Source organism: Fonsecaea nubica, assembly GCF_001646965.1.
Source record: "Fonsecaea nubica strain CBS 269.64 chromosome Unknown Scaff29, whole genome shotgun sequence".
In the NCBI taxonomy this organism is placed as follows: Eukaryota; Fungi; Ascomycota; class Eurotiomycetes; order Chaetothyriales; family Herpotrichiellaceae; genus Fonsecaea; species Fonsecaea nubica.
In genome coordinates this window covers 210,287-226,973 of record NW_019173702.1, presented here as the reverse complement: position 1 = coordinate 226,973, position 16,687 = coordinate 210,287, and the positions used below count along the sequence as shown (strand labels likewise).

The window sequence follows — 16,687 nt, the reverse complement described above, 5'->3', positions numbered from 1 at the left end:
ACGGACCATCAGGTGATGATAACATCCTACATATTCGGTATATACCCTTGTACCACCCACTTGGAATCCACGGACCACCTGGCACTGCCCTCTGACCACTCAAGCTTCGGCGGCGTCTCCAGGCCAAGAGACCAGCGCGTGAAAACTTCGGCCCTCAACGGCCGGGTCTGGACCCCGGCGTCCCCAATTCTAGACCCAAGACCTCTGAGGAGGTTTTCTGCAAGGCTAGGCGTTCTAAAGGAACAACGATCCGGATTCTCGTGGCGAACGTGTCTCCTAATAATGGAGAGGCTGCACTCGATGGCCATGGATTTCCTCCACGATGGACCATTGAAGTCAACTTGTGGAATCCAATTCCTACTTCACGTTCCCTGGCTTTCGCAATAATGAGTTGGATGGTTGCAATACAGCCTTCCCTGGTTGCCGGTACTTCTCTCAGCCCGCAGTCGAGTACGTCTGGGGTTGACGCCACACCCGCGACGAGTTCCAAGCGGAAGTATACATCGACGGCATGCGAGTACTGTCGCTTCAAACGGAAACGGGTGAGTCGCCTTCTCGGGTGTATATGAATGCCTCGATTACTTGTGGATTGTTTCGAGCTAACCTTTGCTTCTTGCTTCAGTGTGATGGTCAGCCTCGTTGTCGCACATGTGTCGACGCCAACAAGCAATGCGTGTATCGCTTCAACGACAAGAGAAAAGCGAGCGTTCGACAGGAGGGAATCCAGCTTCTTGAGGCCCAGAACGAGGAGCTGCGCTCCTTGCTCGACGTGCTCAAATACGGTAGCGATGAGGAATCTCTAGCGGCCTTGCGAGCCCTCCGTTCCCCTCAGGCAACGACACCTCGTCGACGGTCCTCGAACCTCCTGTCTGATGTATATGGCGTGTCTCATCCAAAGTTACCCTCGCTATCGCCGGAAGACATCGAACATTTCCGGGCAGATCAAGGAAGTCGACAGTCTGGTTCTCCAGCCCAGCCTTCATCTTGGCCGTCGCTCAGATTCTTCAACTATCCATCTATCTTTACCCCGAGCCAATTACCACCTGAAGGTGACCTTCGGAAAGGCGCCGACATATTTCTCCAAGTGACGGCTGGCTTGTTCCACATCATGACCATGGACGAGTTTGACCAGCTTTGTGACCAGGCGTTTCGGCCAATATCGCCACCAGACACTTTCATCGTCGCCAAAATATGTGCTGTAGGCGCCATTGGTGCTCACTTCAACGTTGACGACACCACTGGGGAACTCAAAGACGCCCTCTTCCATACCGCTATCCACCACATATCCGAGATGGTTGAGCTGGGCAACCTGCAAACTGTCAAATATCTTGCTTGCCTTTGCGCGTTCGGGATGGTCGACAAGCGAAAGAGCACTGCGCGATTAATCCATCTCAGTCTGCAGATCGCGCGATGGAACTTGGCTCTGCCTAAACATGAGCTCATGGGAGATGCCCACGAGTGGAGCAGATTGTATCGAACAGTGACCTTTTTTGAATGGTATGTACATTCTGAGTCGGGCCCTGTTTCCTCGCCGTTTTCTTACTGACTAACACTTTTTAGCTGGCTATCGGCGTCGTTGGGCTACCTGAATGACATGTCTGAAGAGACTGAGCCTTTTACGTCCCTCACGGCCGCCATATACGGGCTTCAAGACGACAACGTGACGCAAATCAAGGCGAAAGAAATCATGAATCTGAAGGCCCGCGTGTGCAAAGCGTCGTGCGGTCTCGACCCGCCCACCGAGCAGACAATCAGGGATTATATGACCGACTTGGGAGCCTGGTATCAGAGACTGCCACCTAACATGACTTTGACGGTCTTGTTAAACGGTGACGCCAATCCGCTCTCGGCGGCACAACAAGGCGCGCTCCTGCTCTCCCATGCCACGTACCTGGGTGCTGTCATGATGTTGCATCGACGGGTCCTGGTGAGCGTCTCGGATGCTGTGCTCGGCCAGGTCGAGGACACGGATATCTGGAGCACGCCCGTGCAAGAGCATCTGGCTCATTCTATTGAGGCGGCACGGGCCATCGTGCGCATTTTCATCCTGCTTCGCTTCGGCACCGCGACAACAAACATGCACGTCCGGTGTTGGATTTGCATCTTGGAAACCTACACAGCCTGCACCATTCTCTTGTACAACATCGCATTCAGGACCATCCAGCACGTCGCACAATGCACAGAGATGCAACTGGACCTGGAACGTGTGGCGACCTGTCTCGGCATGCTCAAGGCATCTGCATTGGTGGACAAAGTGTCTCACAGAATGTGGGTGGTATTGGCAGCTGTGCACCATGCCGTTGTGGTTTCCACGGGCCATCAAACATATCCAGTCTCATCTCTAGAAGTCGAGTCAAGAAGCCTTCCGCATCCCCACCAACTCAACAGCATGGTCGGGTCGGCGTTTGGGCAATACAGCTCGTCGGCGGCGCCCTCGCCCAAGTCGGCGCCCCAGGGTTGTGTGTCTGCCATTCAGGCATTTAAGCGCGCCACTGATATGTTGCGAGATCCATTTGGCCACGGCCCAGAAGGAGGATTTCGGCTCCTCTCACGCGATTCGAGCGCCGAAGCCTTGGACTGGTGGTCTGCCGTTGCTGCCTGAGACCGAAGAAAGTCTGCCACCATTTTCTATCTTGATGTTCAGTTTCTAGTTCATCTTTACTGTGTTTGCTGTCTGGTTGGGATGGAAAACAGGACATTCCCAGTGACAGTAGGGGCTACTGATACGGTCGATTCGAGCAAGGCTCACCTGGTATATCGTGTCTTACCAAAGGTGGACCCGTGGATTGGAGTCATGTACTTGTTATGGCGTTATGACTTACGCTTAGTGTCTTACGCTTAGTGTCCAGCTACAACCTCATCTGGGGATACCTCAGTGATACCCTGCATAATTGAAACCTCAAGGCGTGTCCCATGCAAGTACTAGGCTCTGCTGTGAATGTAATTGGCCTGTGTCTTTCCAGAAGTACTTACCACAAGAGTGAACCCAGTTCCAGACTGCATATTCCGCCTTAACTAAGTGGACATCCTACGCAAATATCAGGTGAGATACAAGGTGACAAGGCTGCATTGCGCGGACAGAGGAAAATACTGCAACGTAGTCTCGCTAGGGTGGATCACAAATGTCCCACTCAACCTTTTTTCCCTTCTTTTTTCTTGTTTGTTCAATCTCAACCTTTGATAACCTACAACCTCAGGAATGAACTCCCCTTGCTACATGCTTTGCAGGTCCCTCTTCTGTTCCAGCGATGCCACCATATTCGGAGATAGACGAGGGAGTCTGAGCACCGACCACCGACAACCCATCTTTTGTCAATTCCTGTGTAACCCAGTACCTTACACGTATTATTTTTCTCAAGACGCCATCCATGTCCTACGCAGAATCAAACCCAGTTTCAGTGGAGATGCTGTTGTTCTCGGGTCGGGAAAACCCCCCTTTTGTGAAAGAGGGGGGCTTCCCTGATCTCGATCGGATGGTAGAACAAAACAACCCCCGATGCTGTATCTGCTGTGCTGGACCGTGAAGCGGGATGAAAGTTCAGTTCGTTTTGACGTCGGACAAAGCCCCATTCCTTTTTTTTCCAATAAAAATGGGGCCTGGATAATTAGGCGGTTTGGTTGATTGGATTATTTGAAAGGAGAGTCTAGCGGATGGCTCGTTTAGAAAGCACATACTGAGAACGCACAGACAATGGTGATGTGCTGGTGATATCATCCATCCCCTTTGCCTTTGGGTTCTAGGCCGGGATGGATGGGTGGACATGTCAATAGAGTAACCGAGTAAGCCTTGCGGGCCTAGATCCCCGCTCTTCCCCCCTAAAAGTAACTTTTTAGGCGGCTGTGCATCACGGCGATTGCGAAGTATCTCGTATCTAGGCGGCTAGGCTCCGGGATCCCCGCCCCAACTAATTATCCGCAGTAGGTACACGCAAGTTACGGCAACGCGTGAATGGTGCGGGCAGTTTCAACGCGCTGGCCTCCTTGCAGTACCGCTGGCGCCAACAAACGAACCTCCGACGTCAACCGAGGATATCACATATCCAGGACTTGTTTTTGACTTCTTCTGATGCTATCTCATGCAGATCTCTGATATGTCACCTTGACGTCGCTCTCCATGTCTGGTTCGCCGTCCAAGAAGCGCACCACGAAGCCCATCCACGAGTTCTTCAAGCCTTACCTCAAGAGCACTGTTCCCGCCAAACGACCGTCACCCTCTGCCCCAGAGCGAAAGCGAAAGGAAGCCGAGTCCTCGCGCAGAGATGACACCAACAAGGCGGCACCCACCACTCCACGGGCAGGAAAGCGGACTATCGATCACTATGCAACAAGAACACCCCCCTCGACCGTTCTGTCACCCAGGTCTGCGCCAGGCTCGCGCACTTCTCTGTCCATTCGCAGCCGAACCTCGCACTCCAAAGATCCGATAGAGCCTCCCTCAACGTACAAACGGGCCCCCCGATTTGACGCGGTCGCCCTGGAGGAAGAAGAAGATGGTGACACTTCCAAGGGTCAGGCCAATCGCTTCTCATTCAGCGACTTGACAAGCTCGACCCAAACAGTCGTTAAGGACGGCAAAGTGATTGAGGTCCTCGACTCGGACGAAGACGACAAGGACTCGTTGGAGTCGCTTGAGGATTTGTTTGGGAGGAAAAAAGACGGCCGCAGTACGTCGCTGTCGTCCGGTCTTGGAGCTGAGGCCAAAGCCGAGGCCGAGCGGATCAGGATGCTGAATCTGTTCACGTCGGGTCGGTCAGTCCCCTTGGTTGGTAGTGCCAAAATACGGGCTCTGCGGGCGAAAGAAATGGCACACAAATTCGACATTTCGGGCCTGATGGACGATCATTTCAATGACAAGGAAGTGGAGAGCAAGGTCTCCGAAGCCCGAGCAGACTTCGAGGCAGCTGCTCAGGCTGCGAGTGGGGAGGGCAACCTCAGGCTCGACAGGACACTTCTAGCGGCCATGGCGACCACGGACGATGATGAACATAAAGTCGCGAGAGTAATGGACGCCTTTGACCGCACGGAAGCTCTGGCATCTGAGCCAGTCTTCTTGGTCTTTGGAGTCAAAGGGTTGAATGACTGGCACGATCAAGATCCGTATAAAGAAGCCTTCCCCAAAGATGCGATTCCAGAGCACCTCTGGCGAGAGGGCGATGATGATTCTAGGTCAAGGGCCTATGTGTCCGGCTACATGGCTGACCTCGCAGCGAGAGGCCTGATTTCGGACGATGTATTGAACTGGACCTATGAAAACGTCATCATTGAGCCACAAGACGACCTAAGACAAGCGTATATCCAATGCTTGAAAATTGCGAGCTCGTCCTGGACAAGGACCAACATCAACTCACAGGCCGTCACAAATGTCTTCGGGGTGCTAGGAGCCGATGACACCAGTCTTCTGCCTCTCCTTGAGATCAAGCGCAGGCATCGACTCTTGAAGGAGCCCGTGCCACGCGACCCAAAGTACCTTCTTGCCATCCTGGATCTCTATCATTCCATCTGTGCGGACATGGACTTTTCGGCACTGAGCAATCTGACTTCTATCATCTGTCGGCTTGCGATCGACAGCGAGCTGACCAGTGACGGACGAATCTCTTCGAGTATTGAGGCGATGCTGGAGAGACTTCTATCACTTCCTGACGTGGGAATGAGGTCTTTCGTTGCCGATCGAGTCGTATCGGACATGGGTCAATATCTGAAAGATGCTACTTTGCAAGCGCAATTACTCTCTCATATCTTACCTACTTCGCCTACCGCATTGCAGGTACGCATCCTTCTTTCGCAGATCTTTCTTCTTGGCTTCGACAAAACAAAAGGAACTGGATCCAGCGCCCCCAAGATTTCGCTGCAAAGGCTAGCCGAGCACGTATCCAAATCCCCCGACTTTGATACACGGCGGCGGAAAGGTCCGAGCACGATAGACTACGCTGCCCTCCGCGCGCGCACTCACATTCTCGACATTGCCATCTCGGACGGCGGTCGACCGGCCGAATTTGCCTCTCGCGCGGATGAAGCCTCGTTCAACAAATCCGTCGATCATCTCGCCAACGCCGTGGAAGCGACCCTCGTCGCCATCATCGACACGGGCGCCTCACACATGACCCGTACAGAGTGCAAGGACGTTTTGCACGCACTATATTGGCGGTTACTGTACAGTGTGCGGACGGAGTCGAGGCCCAAGAGACACATCTTTGACGGGAAGGCGGGCAAACTGAGGGACGCCGAGGAACTCAGGGTCGAAGAGCGAGGCAAGGACTTTATGAGCCGCTTTCTGGAGAAGACCAAAGAGAAACAGCGAAAACGGGACAAGGGAGCCGAGAAGACCACGTCCAGGGAGGATGGAGAGATGTCTCCTAGGAAAAGCGGGAAATCACTCCCTTCCACTTCTCCCCCGACTTCTGACGAGCCTTCAGAGACCGAGAAGTCGATCCGCAGGCAACTGGGCCTGGACGACTGAAGAGATCCAGGTTCGGGCCTTCAGCTTCCAACCCCTGCAGTCGAAGGAGTATCATGTTTCATGGCTCACGGCCCAAGCCAGGCGTTCGTGGTCAATCAGTCCCTGCCCTCCCTGTGATGGTGGACATGGAGGAGTCGTGATGCATAAATGGAGTTTTGAAATGGTCGTGTCACATTTTACAATTGAGCAAGGCGTCGGTCGAGGGTGTGGTGTATTGTTATCAGGTATTACACGCATGGGGATCAGCATGGGCATGGGCATAGGATGGATGGATGGGATAGACTCAGGGTTTGACGATTGATGATGCCGCCGCCGCCACCGCCACCGCCGTCTTTGTCTAAACCAGATTCTGAGTAGATGAGATATGCAGTTTACGGATGAGACGGTTCTACAGGGAAACAAGGTTGACTTTGAACCTCGTACTGAGGGGGAAAAAAGCTCTTCAATACGCTCGCATTGTATTTCGCCCGTCAATCCCAACCGTACATACCCAGTAGTGATAACCCCCTCCCTTCCTGTCTACTGTGCGTGGCGATGCTGTCGCCTCCAATGCGAAGTCTATCACAACTGCCCCGTCGTGCATGTGGAACACGCTGATACCATGCTGCAACGGGGGCAGACACCTTGCGACAACAGAAACGTCTCCATTAGAACATAATCCTGCTGCTATTGCATCCAAGCCCTGCCTTTCAGTCGTGGAACTTGCGGTTCTCGTTCTCGCCAAACAAAGTCGCTCTGATGCTGGGAAGTGCCTCGGTCTCGAGCATGTGCAGTCTCTCTTCGAGAGTGTTGTTCAGTTCGATCTTGCCGGCACCACCAACAAGAAAGACACCGCCCGCTCTGTACATGCACGTTAGTTGAAGAAATAGCCTCCGTGGCCGGGGAAACGTACGAGTCATCTGGTAGCCATTCCTTCTCGTCCACCACAGTCTGGACCTCACTGCCCATGTTCTCCTTATACTCTGCCGCGGCCTTCTTCGCAGCACTCTGCACCTTGTCTTTATCTGCCTTCCGACATCGCAAGATCACCTTCTTCTCGCAGAGCATATACAGGCCCTCCAGAATCAGCCCTTTCAGCACTTCCTCGTAATTCTTGCTCTTGGCCCCTGCGTCTGCCAACTTCTTTCTTGCTTCCTCGAACAACTTGTCCAGCAGCTCCTGACGGGCAGAGAGAACCTTTATCCTTGTCTTGTTGGCCATGGTGGAGCGAGTGATTTGCTGGGACATGGATGCCTGTTTGAACTTCTTCTCATATTGGGTATCGATCGCGGCAATCTCCTCGCGGACCAACTTCGACTTCTCAATGGCGAATTCCTCGTCCGCTTTCAATTGGATCTCCCGGGCTTTCTCGAGGGCTTCTTGACGGATGAACGCTGTCATCTTCTTGAGCTCGGCGGCGACCTGCGACCTTGGTTACTAGCTGTGGAGGGGCATATCGGGGCGGGAGCAAAGAGCATACCTGGTCGTCCGAGAGTGCGTGAGACGACATGATGGCGGCTGATGTAGGTGTATTATTTGCTGAAATGGGAAGTAGAGGGTTATGGGGGCGTTGATTCGAGGATAGATGTGGTGTCTGCAGTTATTATCGCCAACCTGGTGCTGTTCGTGTCTATATCGTTGTTGAGGAGTATGCGATGGGATAGAAGGGACTGTAGCTGGCGTTCCTGCAGTCAAGCTCGGTTCAACAATTTGCCGTGAATCAGAGCTCCGTCAAGAGGATTGAGAATGTACTAGAGCAACACGAGAGGTTCACTTCCAGATGGTCAATGCAAGGCTGTAGCAGCAGGTAGCTACCAGGTTGCTGGTGGAGAGTAGTGAGCCTTGTGAGCTCTGGTGTGGACGGCGATGGTACCCGCGGCCAAGTGATCGCCGCGAAGGAGCGAATCAGTGACTTCATCCACCGCCAGAAGAGGCCCTCGTGGCCCTGCGTCCTGCGTCCTGCGCGCCCTCCTCGCTTCCACCTCACAACATCCATACTGTCTCTTATTCTCCACGACGGCCGCCCTATAACGATGAACATTCCCAACCGCTGAATCACCATCCCTACCACTTCTCATGCACAGAGGCCCAAGATGAGTGGCTCAGTTGAGCTGCCCTCACGAATGCGCTTCTGCCCATTTCCTGCTTCGCTTGACCGCCATGGGCCAACTCGGTGACATCTCGCCTCAGGGCACTATTGCTGTACGCCCCTCCTTTCCTTGCCTACTGTCCTGGCTGACCTCCAAGTTAGATCGGAATATTCGTCGGCCTCTTGTCCACCTCCGTCCAAAGCCTGGGTTTGACCCTCCAGCGAAAGTCGCACCTCATCGAAGATGCGAAAGATCACTCCGAGCCGCGGATTCCTCCCTATAAGAGACGGCGATGGCAGTTAGGCATGTTGATGTTCATCGTGTCCAATCTGGTGGGCAGCACCATTCAGATCACCACGCTGCCTTTACCCGTGCTCTCGACATTACAGGCTTCCGGGCTTGTCTTCAACACCGCGTTCGCCACGCTTTTGCTGGGCGAACCCTTTACCCATTTCTCTTTCGTGGGCACAATCCTTACGTGTTCGGGTGCAGGTTTGATAGCCACGTTTGGAGCCATTGGCGAACCGGCGCATAACCTGCATCAACTGCTCGTTCTTCTCGGCAAGTGGAATTTCATCGTCTGGATGGTCGGTACAATGTTGGTGGTAGTGGCCACCATCCTGTTCGCTCATGTCTTGAAGATGTGGTCGTCTCACAAGCGAATCGTGGAAAGTCTGCCAAAGAGCGAAAGGCCTCGAGAAGGATCAAACAGCACCGACCGCCCTCGGATGCTCTCTCGGTCTTTCACCGCTCAACTACCTCAACCGCTGAAACTACGTGTCAGTCGTCTGCGGTTAGCCCGCGGCCTGTCCTATGCTCTGATATCTGGCATTTTGTCTGCGCATTCTCTTCTTGTCGCCAAATCGGCGGTGGAGCTCCTTGTCCGGACCATTGTCGACCATAAAAACCAGTTTGACCGATTCCAGTCGTGGCTCATACTGGTCGCGCTACTGTTCTTTGCCTTGACGCAGTTATATTACTTGCACCTTGGTCTTCGACTATGCAGTACTAGCGTATTATACCCATTCGTGTTTTGCATTTACAACATCATTGCAATTCTAGACGGCCTGATTTATTTCCAACAAGGATCGAGATTGAGTTCTCTTCATGCGGGGCTGGTGGCGTTGGGTACTGTTATACTTCTTTCTGGAGTCCTGGCATTGTCTTGGAGACTGGATGATACGACACCTGCAGAGGCGCCATATCAGTCGCCTTCTCCACGAACTCCGCTTACACCAGGAATGGGAATATTGCGGTCGCCCGTGGACGAAAGAGCGCCTCTGATATCAACAGGACGAGCTAGAAGCCACACGGCTGATTCACGACGATCAGCTGATGAGCAGGCACCGCTATCTGTTAGCCGTGCTCGCCCGCCCGCGCTTTCAGTTCATGCACCGCCCGATACCGACACGGAAGGGATCTGGGCAGAGTTAGACGACCAGGAGCGGCAGGATGACTACCTGGCGTCGCTACCTCGAACGCCATCTCCTTTCCTGACACATAACTTCAAGACACGTCAAAGAGGCGACTCGGTCTCATCGCAGGCTATTTCGACGGGAAGCGGGCGCGACTCGGACTCTTCAAGAGCGGTTCCAACGAAAGATCAAAATATGTCCTCGCAAGGGGCAAAGAATGTCCATCGAAGGCGAAGCAGTGCCCCAGGAACTGGTGGTCGCGAGACCACTCAGTCTGGCCTTCATACTTGTCACAGAAGCACATCCATTCGCTTTGCCGACGACAGAAGCCAGGAAGCCGATGGTAACGACCAAGATCAAGCTGGACGACAGCCTGTTCGTAGTCGATATGATTACGGGGCCACAGAAGACAAGGCAGAACACGGGCTCTGACCAGGAAGCAGCTTCGAATATGTCCACAGTTCCAGGGACTACTCAGAGTGCGTGTGGACCTGGCCGGACACATGAAGGGCAACTACAGAAACAAAGCACCACCACCAATGTGATACATTTTGCTTCAAATATAGATGCCTCGAGGTCGACGAAATCTGATTTGGAGCGTTCTACGTTTTTCCATTAACGGCCGTATAGAACCATGAAACTCAAGACCCAAAAGGGGGTTTTCCCTCTGTCTTTGATTCCGTAGTGACCGGAGATCTACCAATCACTCCCTTTTTCTTCCTTCTTCCTTCTTCCCTCTTCCGAAACAATCCATCGTGTTCTGCAGCTCTGCGAAACCACATGTCTTGAAGGGTTCCCCAGTCGTGAGAACGAGGGAGAACAAGATAACAGGACAGCGGGACACAGCGGGGCTGTCAAAAAGCTCAGCCGGCCACCGAGATGGGCATGGCGAGGCGAGTTCCTGGACACTGCCAGATCTTGCGCTTTTCTCTTGACCCTCCCACTCCCACGAGGTGGAAAAGAAGAAGGGAGAGCGAGCCGGTGCATATCCGCAGTCATGCCGCCGTTGCTGTCCTCTCCAGAACTGGTTGAGTGTGTATATATGTATGTACCAGTGCTGGGGTATACAATGGTGCGTGGCCATTTAGCCGAACCGTGAGGCATCGTCATGCTTGATTCCAAGTCTCGTGAGAGAAGGTGTAGCTAAACAAGATGCCTCCCGGGCATAGCGGCCGTCGCATCGCATCGCCATTCTCGTTGTTGTACATGAGAGGCAGCACATATATATCAAAGGCGCCTATATGTGATTGCGGCGGGAGCCCACAACGTTGCGCGTATGGTGTTCATGCCGGGACGCGGACTTCGAGTCTCTCACGCTGTTGTGGTGCATGGTTCGCTTTGCATTCTTTCCGGCATCTTCGTTGCACTCTTCGTGCGACTCGAGGCCGCGCTTGTCGTCAAGTCACCCGATAAACGAAAGCCATAACCCCAACCCATTCTGGACTTGTCCTGGTCACAACTTAAAAGCGGATAAATGATGCGGCCCCGTGTCGCATCTCAGCTTCTCCAGACTGCACTCAAATGACCAGAGTTCAGCCATCCTTCCTTACCGGCACAGGGCTGTCCGTCATGCCTGTCCGGTCCGTGGCCTCTCCTTCGGTATCACTGCCTCCCGTCTCGTTGGCATCGTCCGAGTCCTCGCTCGACTCGTCCCAAATTTCTCTGCTCTCCCTTTCCACTCGTCTCATGGCACCTGCGACCTCGTCGAGTTTGCTCACTACGTCCAGCACGCCCTTGTTGACCTGCGAGAAGTAACGATCATTGGCCTCGCGTCGTTTCCTTGCGAGTTGAAGGTCACGCTCTGTTTCTTCTTCGAGGTTCTTGTCATTCGTGAATGCGCTAGGCTTCCCGTCGGGAGACGCGCCATCCTTGCCTGTCGCAGGCGAGGCCGTCGTGCCGGTTCCAGGGCCTGTCCCCTTTGGTCGTTGAGTGGCCGCTGTTGCAGAGGTCTTGCTGTCCAACGTTGCGCTCAGATTCGACTCTTTCTGCGAGACGATATCAAAGTCATGGTCCAGCGATTCATCCGCCTCTATCTTGGCCCATGTCTGCGCAAGAGACAGTTGAGCAGTCCGCAACTCTTCCAATGCTCGTAAATGAGATGACCCAAACACGTGGGAGGTGTTCATGGCCGAGATCTCTACGTCTGCAAGGGTCCTTTGCATTTCTGCCCAGAGCTGCTCGGCGCGCTGATCATCCTCATCTGTCCCTGCGGTAGGGCGACGTAGCTGGGAGGGGGAGGTGCCGGAGAAGGATGAAGCAGGAGGCACTCGAGATGGACGGATGATCTTTCGCTGCCCATGCTGGGCACTTCCTTCGGCCTCAGCGGGAGGACGATCAGTCGGGAGAACGAGGGAGATATGCGATGCATTCTTAGACGGAGGGCCTTGGAACAGGGCTGGAGGAGGAAGGCGGTGCGTGGTCGTTCGAGTGGTGGTGGTTGTGAGCTTAGGTCGTTCAGCACTCGGCGTTGCAGAGGGCACTTCAAGTTGTCCTGGTTTTCCCGCGCTAGATGCCATGACTGTGTGGGGATGATTGGCAGAGAGCCGTGCCCTCGCCGCTACTGTGGAGGCTATATTTCAGTTGACATGAAAAGGATCAGCCAAATATCGAGTATAAGACTGGGTACGGACGGTCTGCCGAGAACATGCACCACGAGGCTGAAAGTCGAGGTGGGGAATTGGACAACTGCGCAGGAGAGAAACTTCACTCCACCGTACAGAATTTCTGCCCATTCTCACCGCTTTTCACTCTTGGCAAAGCGCACCAAACTTTCTTGCGAATTCTCAATATCATCGTCGCTTGATCCACGATTCTCAGCACCCGACCACCTCACCCGTTTCATCGATTGTCTGCTTGTCACATCAGCCAGTACGTACAATTCCCTACACCACTCCATCACTGCAGATACCACGACGATGCACAAAGAATATCTCTGCAATAGCGCCTTTCCCCTCCACTCCAGCCCAGCACCTGAAGAACCCAAATCGTCTGCATTTTGACCACGAATCCCTAGAAAGCTAACTCATCTTCCCGTCTCAGAAATGACAAACAGAGGCAAACCCCGTGGTCTCAACGCCGCGCGCAAACTTGTCGCCGCTCGCAAGGAGGGTCGATGGGCCGATCTGCACTACAAGAAGCGTCTCCTCGGTACTGCCTACAAGTCGTCTCCCTTCGGTGGATCCTCGCACGCCAAAGGCATCGTGCTGGAAAAGGTCGGAGTCGAAGCCAAGCAGCCCAACTCGGCCATTCGGAAATGCGTGAGGGTGCAATTGATCAAGAACGGGAAGAAGGTCACTGCTTTCGGTATGTTTGCATCTACCCTGTCGAGGACCAAGGAAAGGGATTTTATTGTTGCAAAAAGAGGCGGACCACACGGGATAGATGAAAGATGATGTGAAAAATGGGTTTCGTATCAAAAGAAAGAGAGGAAATGGTTGTTCGAGGAAGTTTTTGCTGACCATTGATACTACCACCTCTAGTGCCCAACGACGGTTGTCTCAACTTTGTGGACGAGAACGACGAGGTCCTCCTGGCCGGTTTCGGTCGCAAGGGCAAGGCCAAGGGTGATATTCCCGGTGTCCGGTTCAAGGTCGTCAAGGTCTCCGGCGTGGGCCTGAGCGCCCTGTGGAAGGAGAAGAAGGAGAAGCCCCGATCATAAAGCATAAAGGAAGGGAGGCGGTGGTCCCAATCGCGCCGGTGTGGTGGTCCCCAAGAGCTTTCAGATGGGGCCACGGGAAGGCGGATGTTGATGTTGCCAGGCAGATTGATGAAGAGAGGACACACTCACACACTCCTGCTCACAACAACGCACACACGGGGCCGTTTCCCTGGTTTGCTGTGTCTGACGTGTGAGAAATACTCAGTCGGCATGAAAGGATGGGATGGATGACTTTTGAAAGAACAAAAAGAAATCACTCGGGAGTTCAAATACCCATTTTTCACGCACACAAAAACAAGAACTCTCTCACTGTATCCCCTTGCCCCGAGGGGTGGCTCTGCACAAAGTGGATAGAGCGAGATGGGGAGTATTGAAATCAAGCAATGTTTTCCAAAAGAGAGCTGCGCGTCGTCCCAGATAAACCCCGTCTAGCAGTGAAAGTCCTTTTGATTACCCATCCTCCTCCCCATTCCGACCCGATACTTCCTTTCTCGCGTCGAATACAAGAATTAAAAGACGCTATTGTCTGTGTATTCCGCCAAAAAGCAAAAGCATATAACTTTTTCGTCGTGTTTCCTTCACCGACAAACCACGCCCTTTTCCCGGGGTTGTTTTTGCTTAGTCTCTTAACGAATGTAAACGCCATCACTGGTGCTTTGTTGTGTTGTCTTCATACCCTGCTCTTACAGCCCTATCGAACAATAAAAGTGTTGCGTGTGAGATCGTTGTTGAAAAGAAGGCACGGGTAGAGGCCGCGACGATCCACGCGAATCTCCAACCCTGACGGTGAACTGATTGACTACCCAAGTCAATGCATCACATCCATGGCCTCTCGCTTGGGCTCGTCGGTATCGCTCTTAGCGTACTTGCCCTTTCTCCCCCGGATTGAGCCCAGGGGAGGCGTCTTTAACCCGAATATGTCACTCTCTCCGTCGTTGCTGATAGGGCTTCTAGCTTCATCATCCTCGCTTCCTTCTGGACTGGGCGCCTGGCTGTCGCGAAGAGCCCGTTTGCCTCGCATCATCTGTTTAAAAACCAATGTCAGCAACAAAGAAGGCACGAGATCGCGCTTTGTCTGTGCTTACCCATGACTTGACACCTCCAATCAATCCCAAGCTATATCCGGCGGCAAAGTCCTCGCTTCTACTGAGTCTGCCAGGAGAGTCGCCTCGCTTCTCTGGGTTAATGGCGTTCTCTAACTGTTTCAATTGCTCGACGGCAGTCATGCCACCGCTGAGGGGACTCTTGAGAGCTGAATCGCTCAGTTGTCTGTTAAACGGAGCCGGACTCGCGGGTCTCGAGCTGGCGTTGGTCCAGAATGAACGGAGATCCCGCGAGATCTCTCCTCCGGCTGTGATCCAGTTGGACTTGACGCTGTCTCTCAGCTCTTGCATATGCCTCTTGAGATCAAGTTCGTTCTTCTTAAGCCAGCTAATGTTCAGCTCCTGTCGGCTAGTGCCTCTCTTGAGCTGGCGAACGATATACTTTTCATAGTCTCGGACAATCTTCGTGATGATTCCGGTTGTTGAGACACCCTCGGTTCGCTGCGTGACGAGAAATTTGCCCTCCTTTTTGATAGGTGCATAGATGTCGTCCCCTTCATCGGCGCCATAGGGCTCGTCGTCGTGGGCTACATAATCAATCTTATGCTTTTCCAGGAACTCTGGTGTCACAATCCATGGGCAGTTGGGAATGACTTCGTCCACCCATCTGCAGTGGCGAAGCGTCTCTGCTCTCTCTGCTCCGGTGAGCACGGTCAGACCTTTGCGTTTGTGTGTCTCGGCGTCTCCCGTAACTCCGACTATGAGATAGGTGTCTGGGAACGCAGTTTTGGCTTGTTCAAGCTGGCGCATGTGTCTTCGCAGGGAAAGTTAGCACTTGCATGTCTACAGAGCAAACGGGTGAGGAGGCTTACCCAAGGTGAAAGAGGTCAAAAACTCCGTCGGCATAGACTCTGACAGGCCTACCCACGGGTGGTGGATTGGTCTTATATCCCCCAACGGGATCTCTCATGCCTGCCTTTGGTACATCCTCCATTGTCTCCCGGCCCTCGTTGACAATGGCCTTCTTCATTGCACTTGTGACGGTCCTTTGCCTTTTCCGGCTTGTTTCCTCAATCTCCTGGCTATCCACGGTAGTGCTTGAGGGTTCGCCGGGGTCTTCCTCATCGACACCATCTCTTTCCATCACTCCATTGGACTCGACGGGTTTGGCAATGGACCGGGTGCGAGCTCGCTTACTGGGCGGCACTGCGCTGTCAATAGAATTACTCGAGGCATGTTTGCGGTTTCGCGGATTGTTTGAGGGCGCATCGGCCAGCTCTTCGCCTGAGGCGTCGCGCGACGATGGCTGTTGGATATCGGTTGGGGCGACTGTCCTTTTCCGCTTGACGGAAGACGTAGAGGATGGCGACGACATGTCGGGAGGATTGTTCTGAACTCCAGGCCACGTTCAAATTGATACACGCAGTCTCATGTCAGGAAAGAGAGTAATAGGAGACCCCGTCGGCTTGGGGAGGCGAAGAAGCATGAGACAAAAGTTCCAAGCAAGTTGCCAAGCTCCACAGTGAGAAACAATTTCGGGGATTGTGAGAAGCGAGAAGTGAGAAGCACGGTTGGAGTTGCGTGATAATAGTCCAGGTAATTTTCAAGATAAGTTCCCAACTAGCACGGCGCTGCTATGGGTTGAAACCTCGGCCCTCCTCGACAAGGTTGCAACAAGTACAGGTAAAGTCTAATGCACTGGGAACAAGAAGGGGGAGAAAAAGAAAACCTGTTGTTAGGCAATGCCGTCAGAGGTTGGCTAAGTTGGGAAAGTTGGGAAAGCAAATGAGGAGCGTGGGCATGTGCCTGGCAATTGTCGCTACTATCGCCCTCCACCAGTCATGACGGGAGAAGCTGCTGGTCAAAACGTCATTTTAATGACACACCTGGTGCACACGCTCAATACGGACAAACTGGGCCTAAACTGCGCCATTGGGTCAAGGGTGTAACTGGGCCAGTTGCTGCCAGGAAACATGTCGGTTGATGAATCAATGGTGGTTGTGATGCAGCGCTCAATAGAACTCAAGGTAATGCCCCTTCCCACA

The 16,687-nt window shown here is 53.3% G+C and overlaps 7 protein-coding genes across 7 annotated transcripts; 4 read left to right on the top strand and 3 right to left on the bottom strand.

Annotated features, from left to right (window-relative positions):
- Window positions 1-386: 386 nt before the first annotated feature.
- AYO20_05190 (hypothetical protein) lies at window positions 387-2,602 on the top strand (the record flags this gene model as incomplete). The annotated part of the gene is made up of 3 exons (XM_022643484.1): window positions 387-542; window positions 623-1,497; window positions 1,561-2,602. The coding sequence occupies 3 exons, from the start codon at window positions 387-389 to the stop codon at window positions 2,600-2,602; spliced, it is 2,073 nt and encodes a 690-aa protein (XP_022500583.1).
- Window positions 2,603-4,114: 1,512 nt separating this feature from the next.
- AYO20_05189 (hypothetical protein) lies at window positions 4,115-6,457 on the top strand (the record flags this gene model as incomplete). The annotated part of the gene is made up of 1 exon (XM_022643483.1): window positions 4,115-6,457. One exon carries the CDS (start codon window positions 4,115-4,117, stop codon window positions 6,455-6,457), a length of 2,343 nt encoding a protein of 780 aa, XP_022500582.1.
- A 689-nt stretch (window positions 6,458-7,146) lies between these two features.
- On the bottom strand, window positions 7,147-7,946 carry AYO20_05188 (hypothetical protein; the record flags this gene model as incomplete). Its single annotated transcript, XM_022643482.1, has 3 exons — window positions 7,147-7,297; window positions 7,350-7,858; window positions 7,917-7,946. The coding sequence occupies 3 exons, from the start codon at window positions 7,944-7,946 to the stop codon at window positions 7,147-7,149; spliced, it is 690 nt and encodes a 229-aa protein (XP_022500581.1).
- Window positions 7,947-8,596: 650 nt separating this feature from the next.
- AYO20_05187 (hypothetical protein) lies at window positions 8,597-10,373 on the top strand (the record flags this gene model as incomplete). The annotated part of the gene is made up of 2 exons (XM_022643481.1): window positions 8,597-8,638; window positions 8,688-10,373. The coding sequence occupies 2 exons, from the start codon at window positions 8,597-8,599 to the stop codon at window positions 10,371-10,373; spliced, it is 1,728 nt and encodes a 575-aa protein (XP_022500580.1).
- Window positions 10,374-11,473: 1,100 nt separating this feature from the next.
- Window positions 11,474-12,457, bottom strand: AYO20_05186 (hypothetical protein; the record flags this gene model as incomplete). The annotated part of the gene is made up of 1 exon (XM_022643480.1): window positions 11,474-12,457. The coding sequence occupies one exon, from the start codon at window positions 12,455-12,457 to the stop codon at window positions 11,474-11,476; it is 984 nt and encodes a 327-aa protein (XP_022500579.1).
- Window positions 12,458-12,982: 525 nt separating this feature from the next.
- Window positions 12,983-13,599, top strand: AYO20_05185 (40S ribosomal protein S23; the record flags this gene model as incomplete). The annotated part of the gene is made up of 2 exons (XM_022643479.1): window positions 12,983-13,244; window positions 13,421-13,599. The coding sequence occupies 2 exons, from the start codon at window positions 12,983-12,985 to the stop codon at window positions 13,597-13,599; spliced, it is 441 nt and encodes a 146-aa protein (XP_022500578.1).
- An 808-nt stretch (window positions 13,600-14,407) lies between these two features.
- On the bottom strand, window positions 14,408-16,017 carry AYO20_05184 (hypothetical protein; the record flags this gene model as incomplete). The annotated part of the gene is made up of 3 exons (XM_022643478.1): window positions 14,408-14,623; window positions 14,685-15,456; window positions 15,515-16,017. The coding sequence occupies 3 exons, from the start codon at window positions 16,015-16,017 to the stop codon at window positions 14,408-14,410; spliced, it is 1,491 nt and encodes a 496-aa protein (XP_022500577.1).
- Window positions 16,018-16,687: the final 670 nt, after the last annotated feature.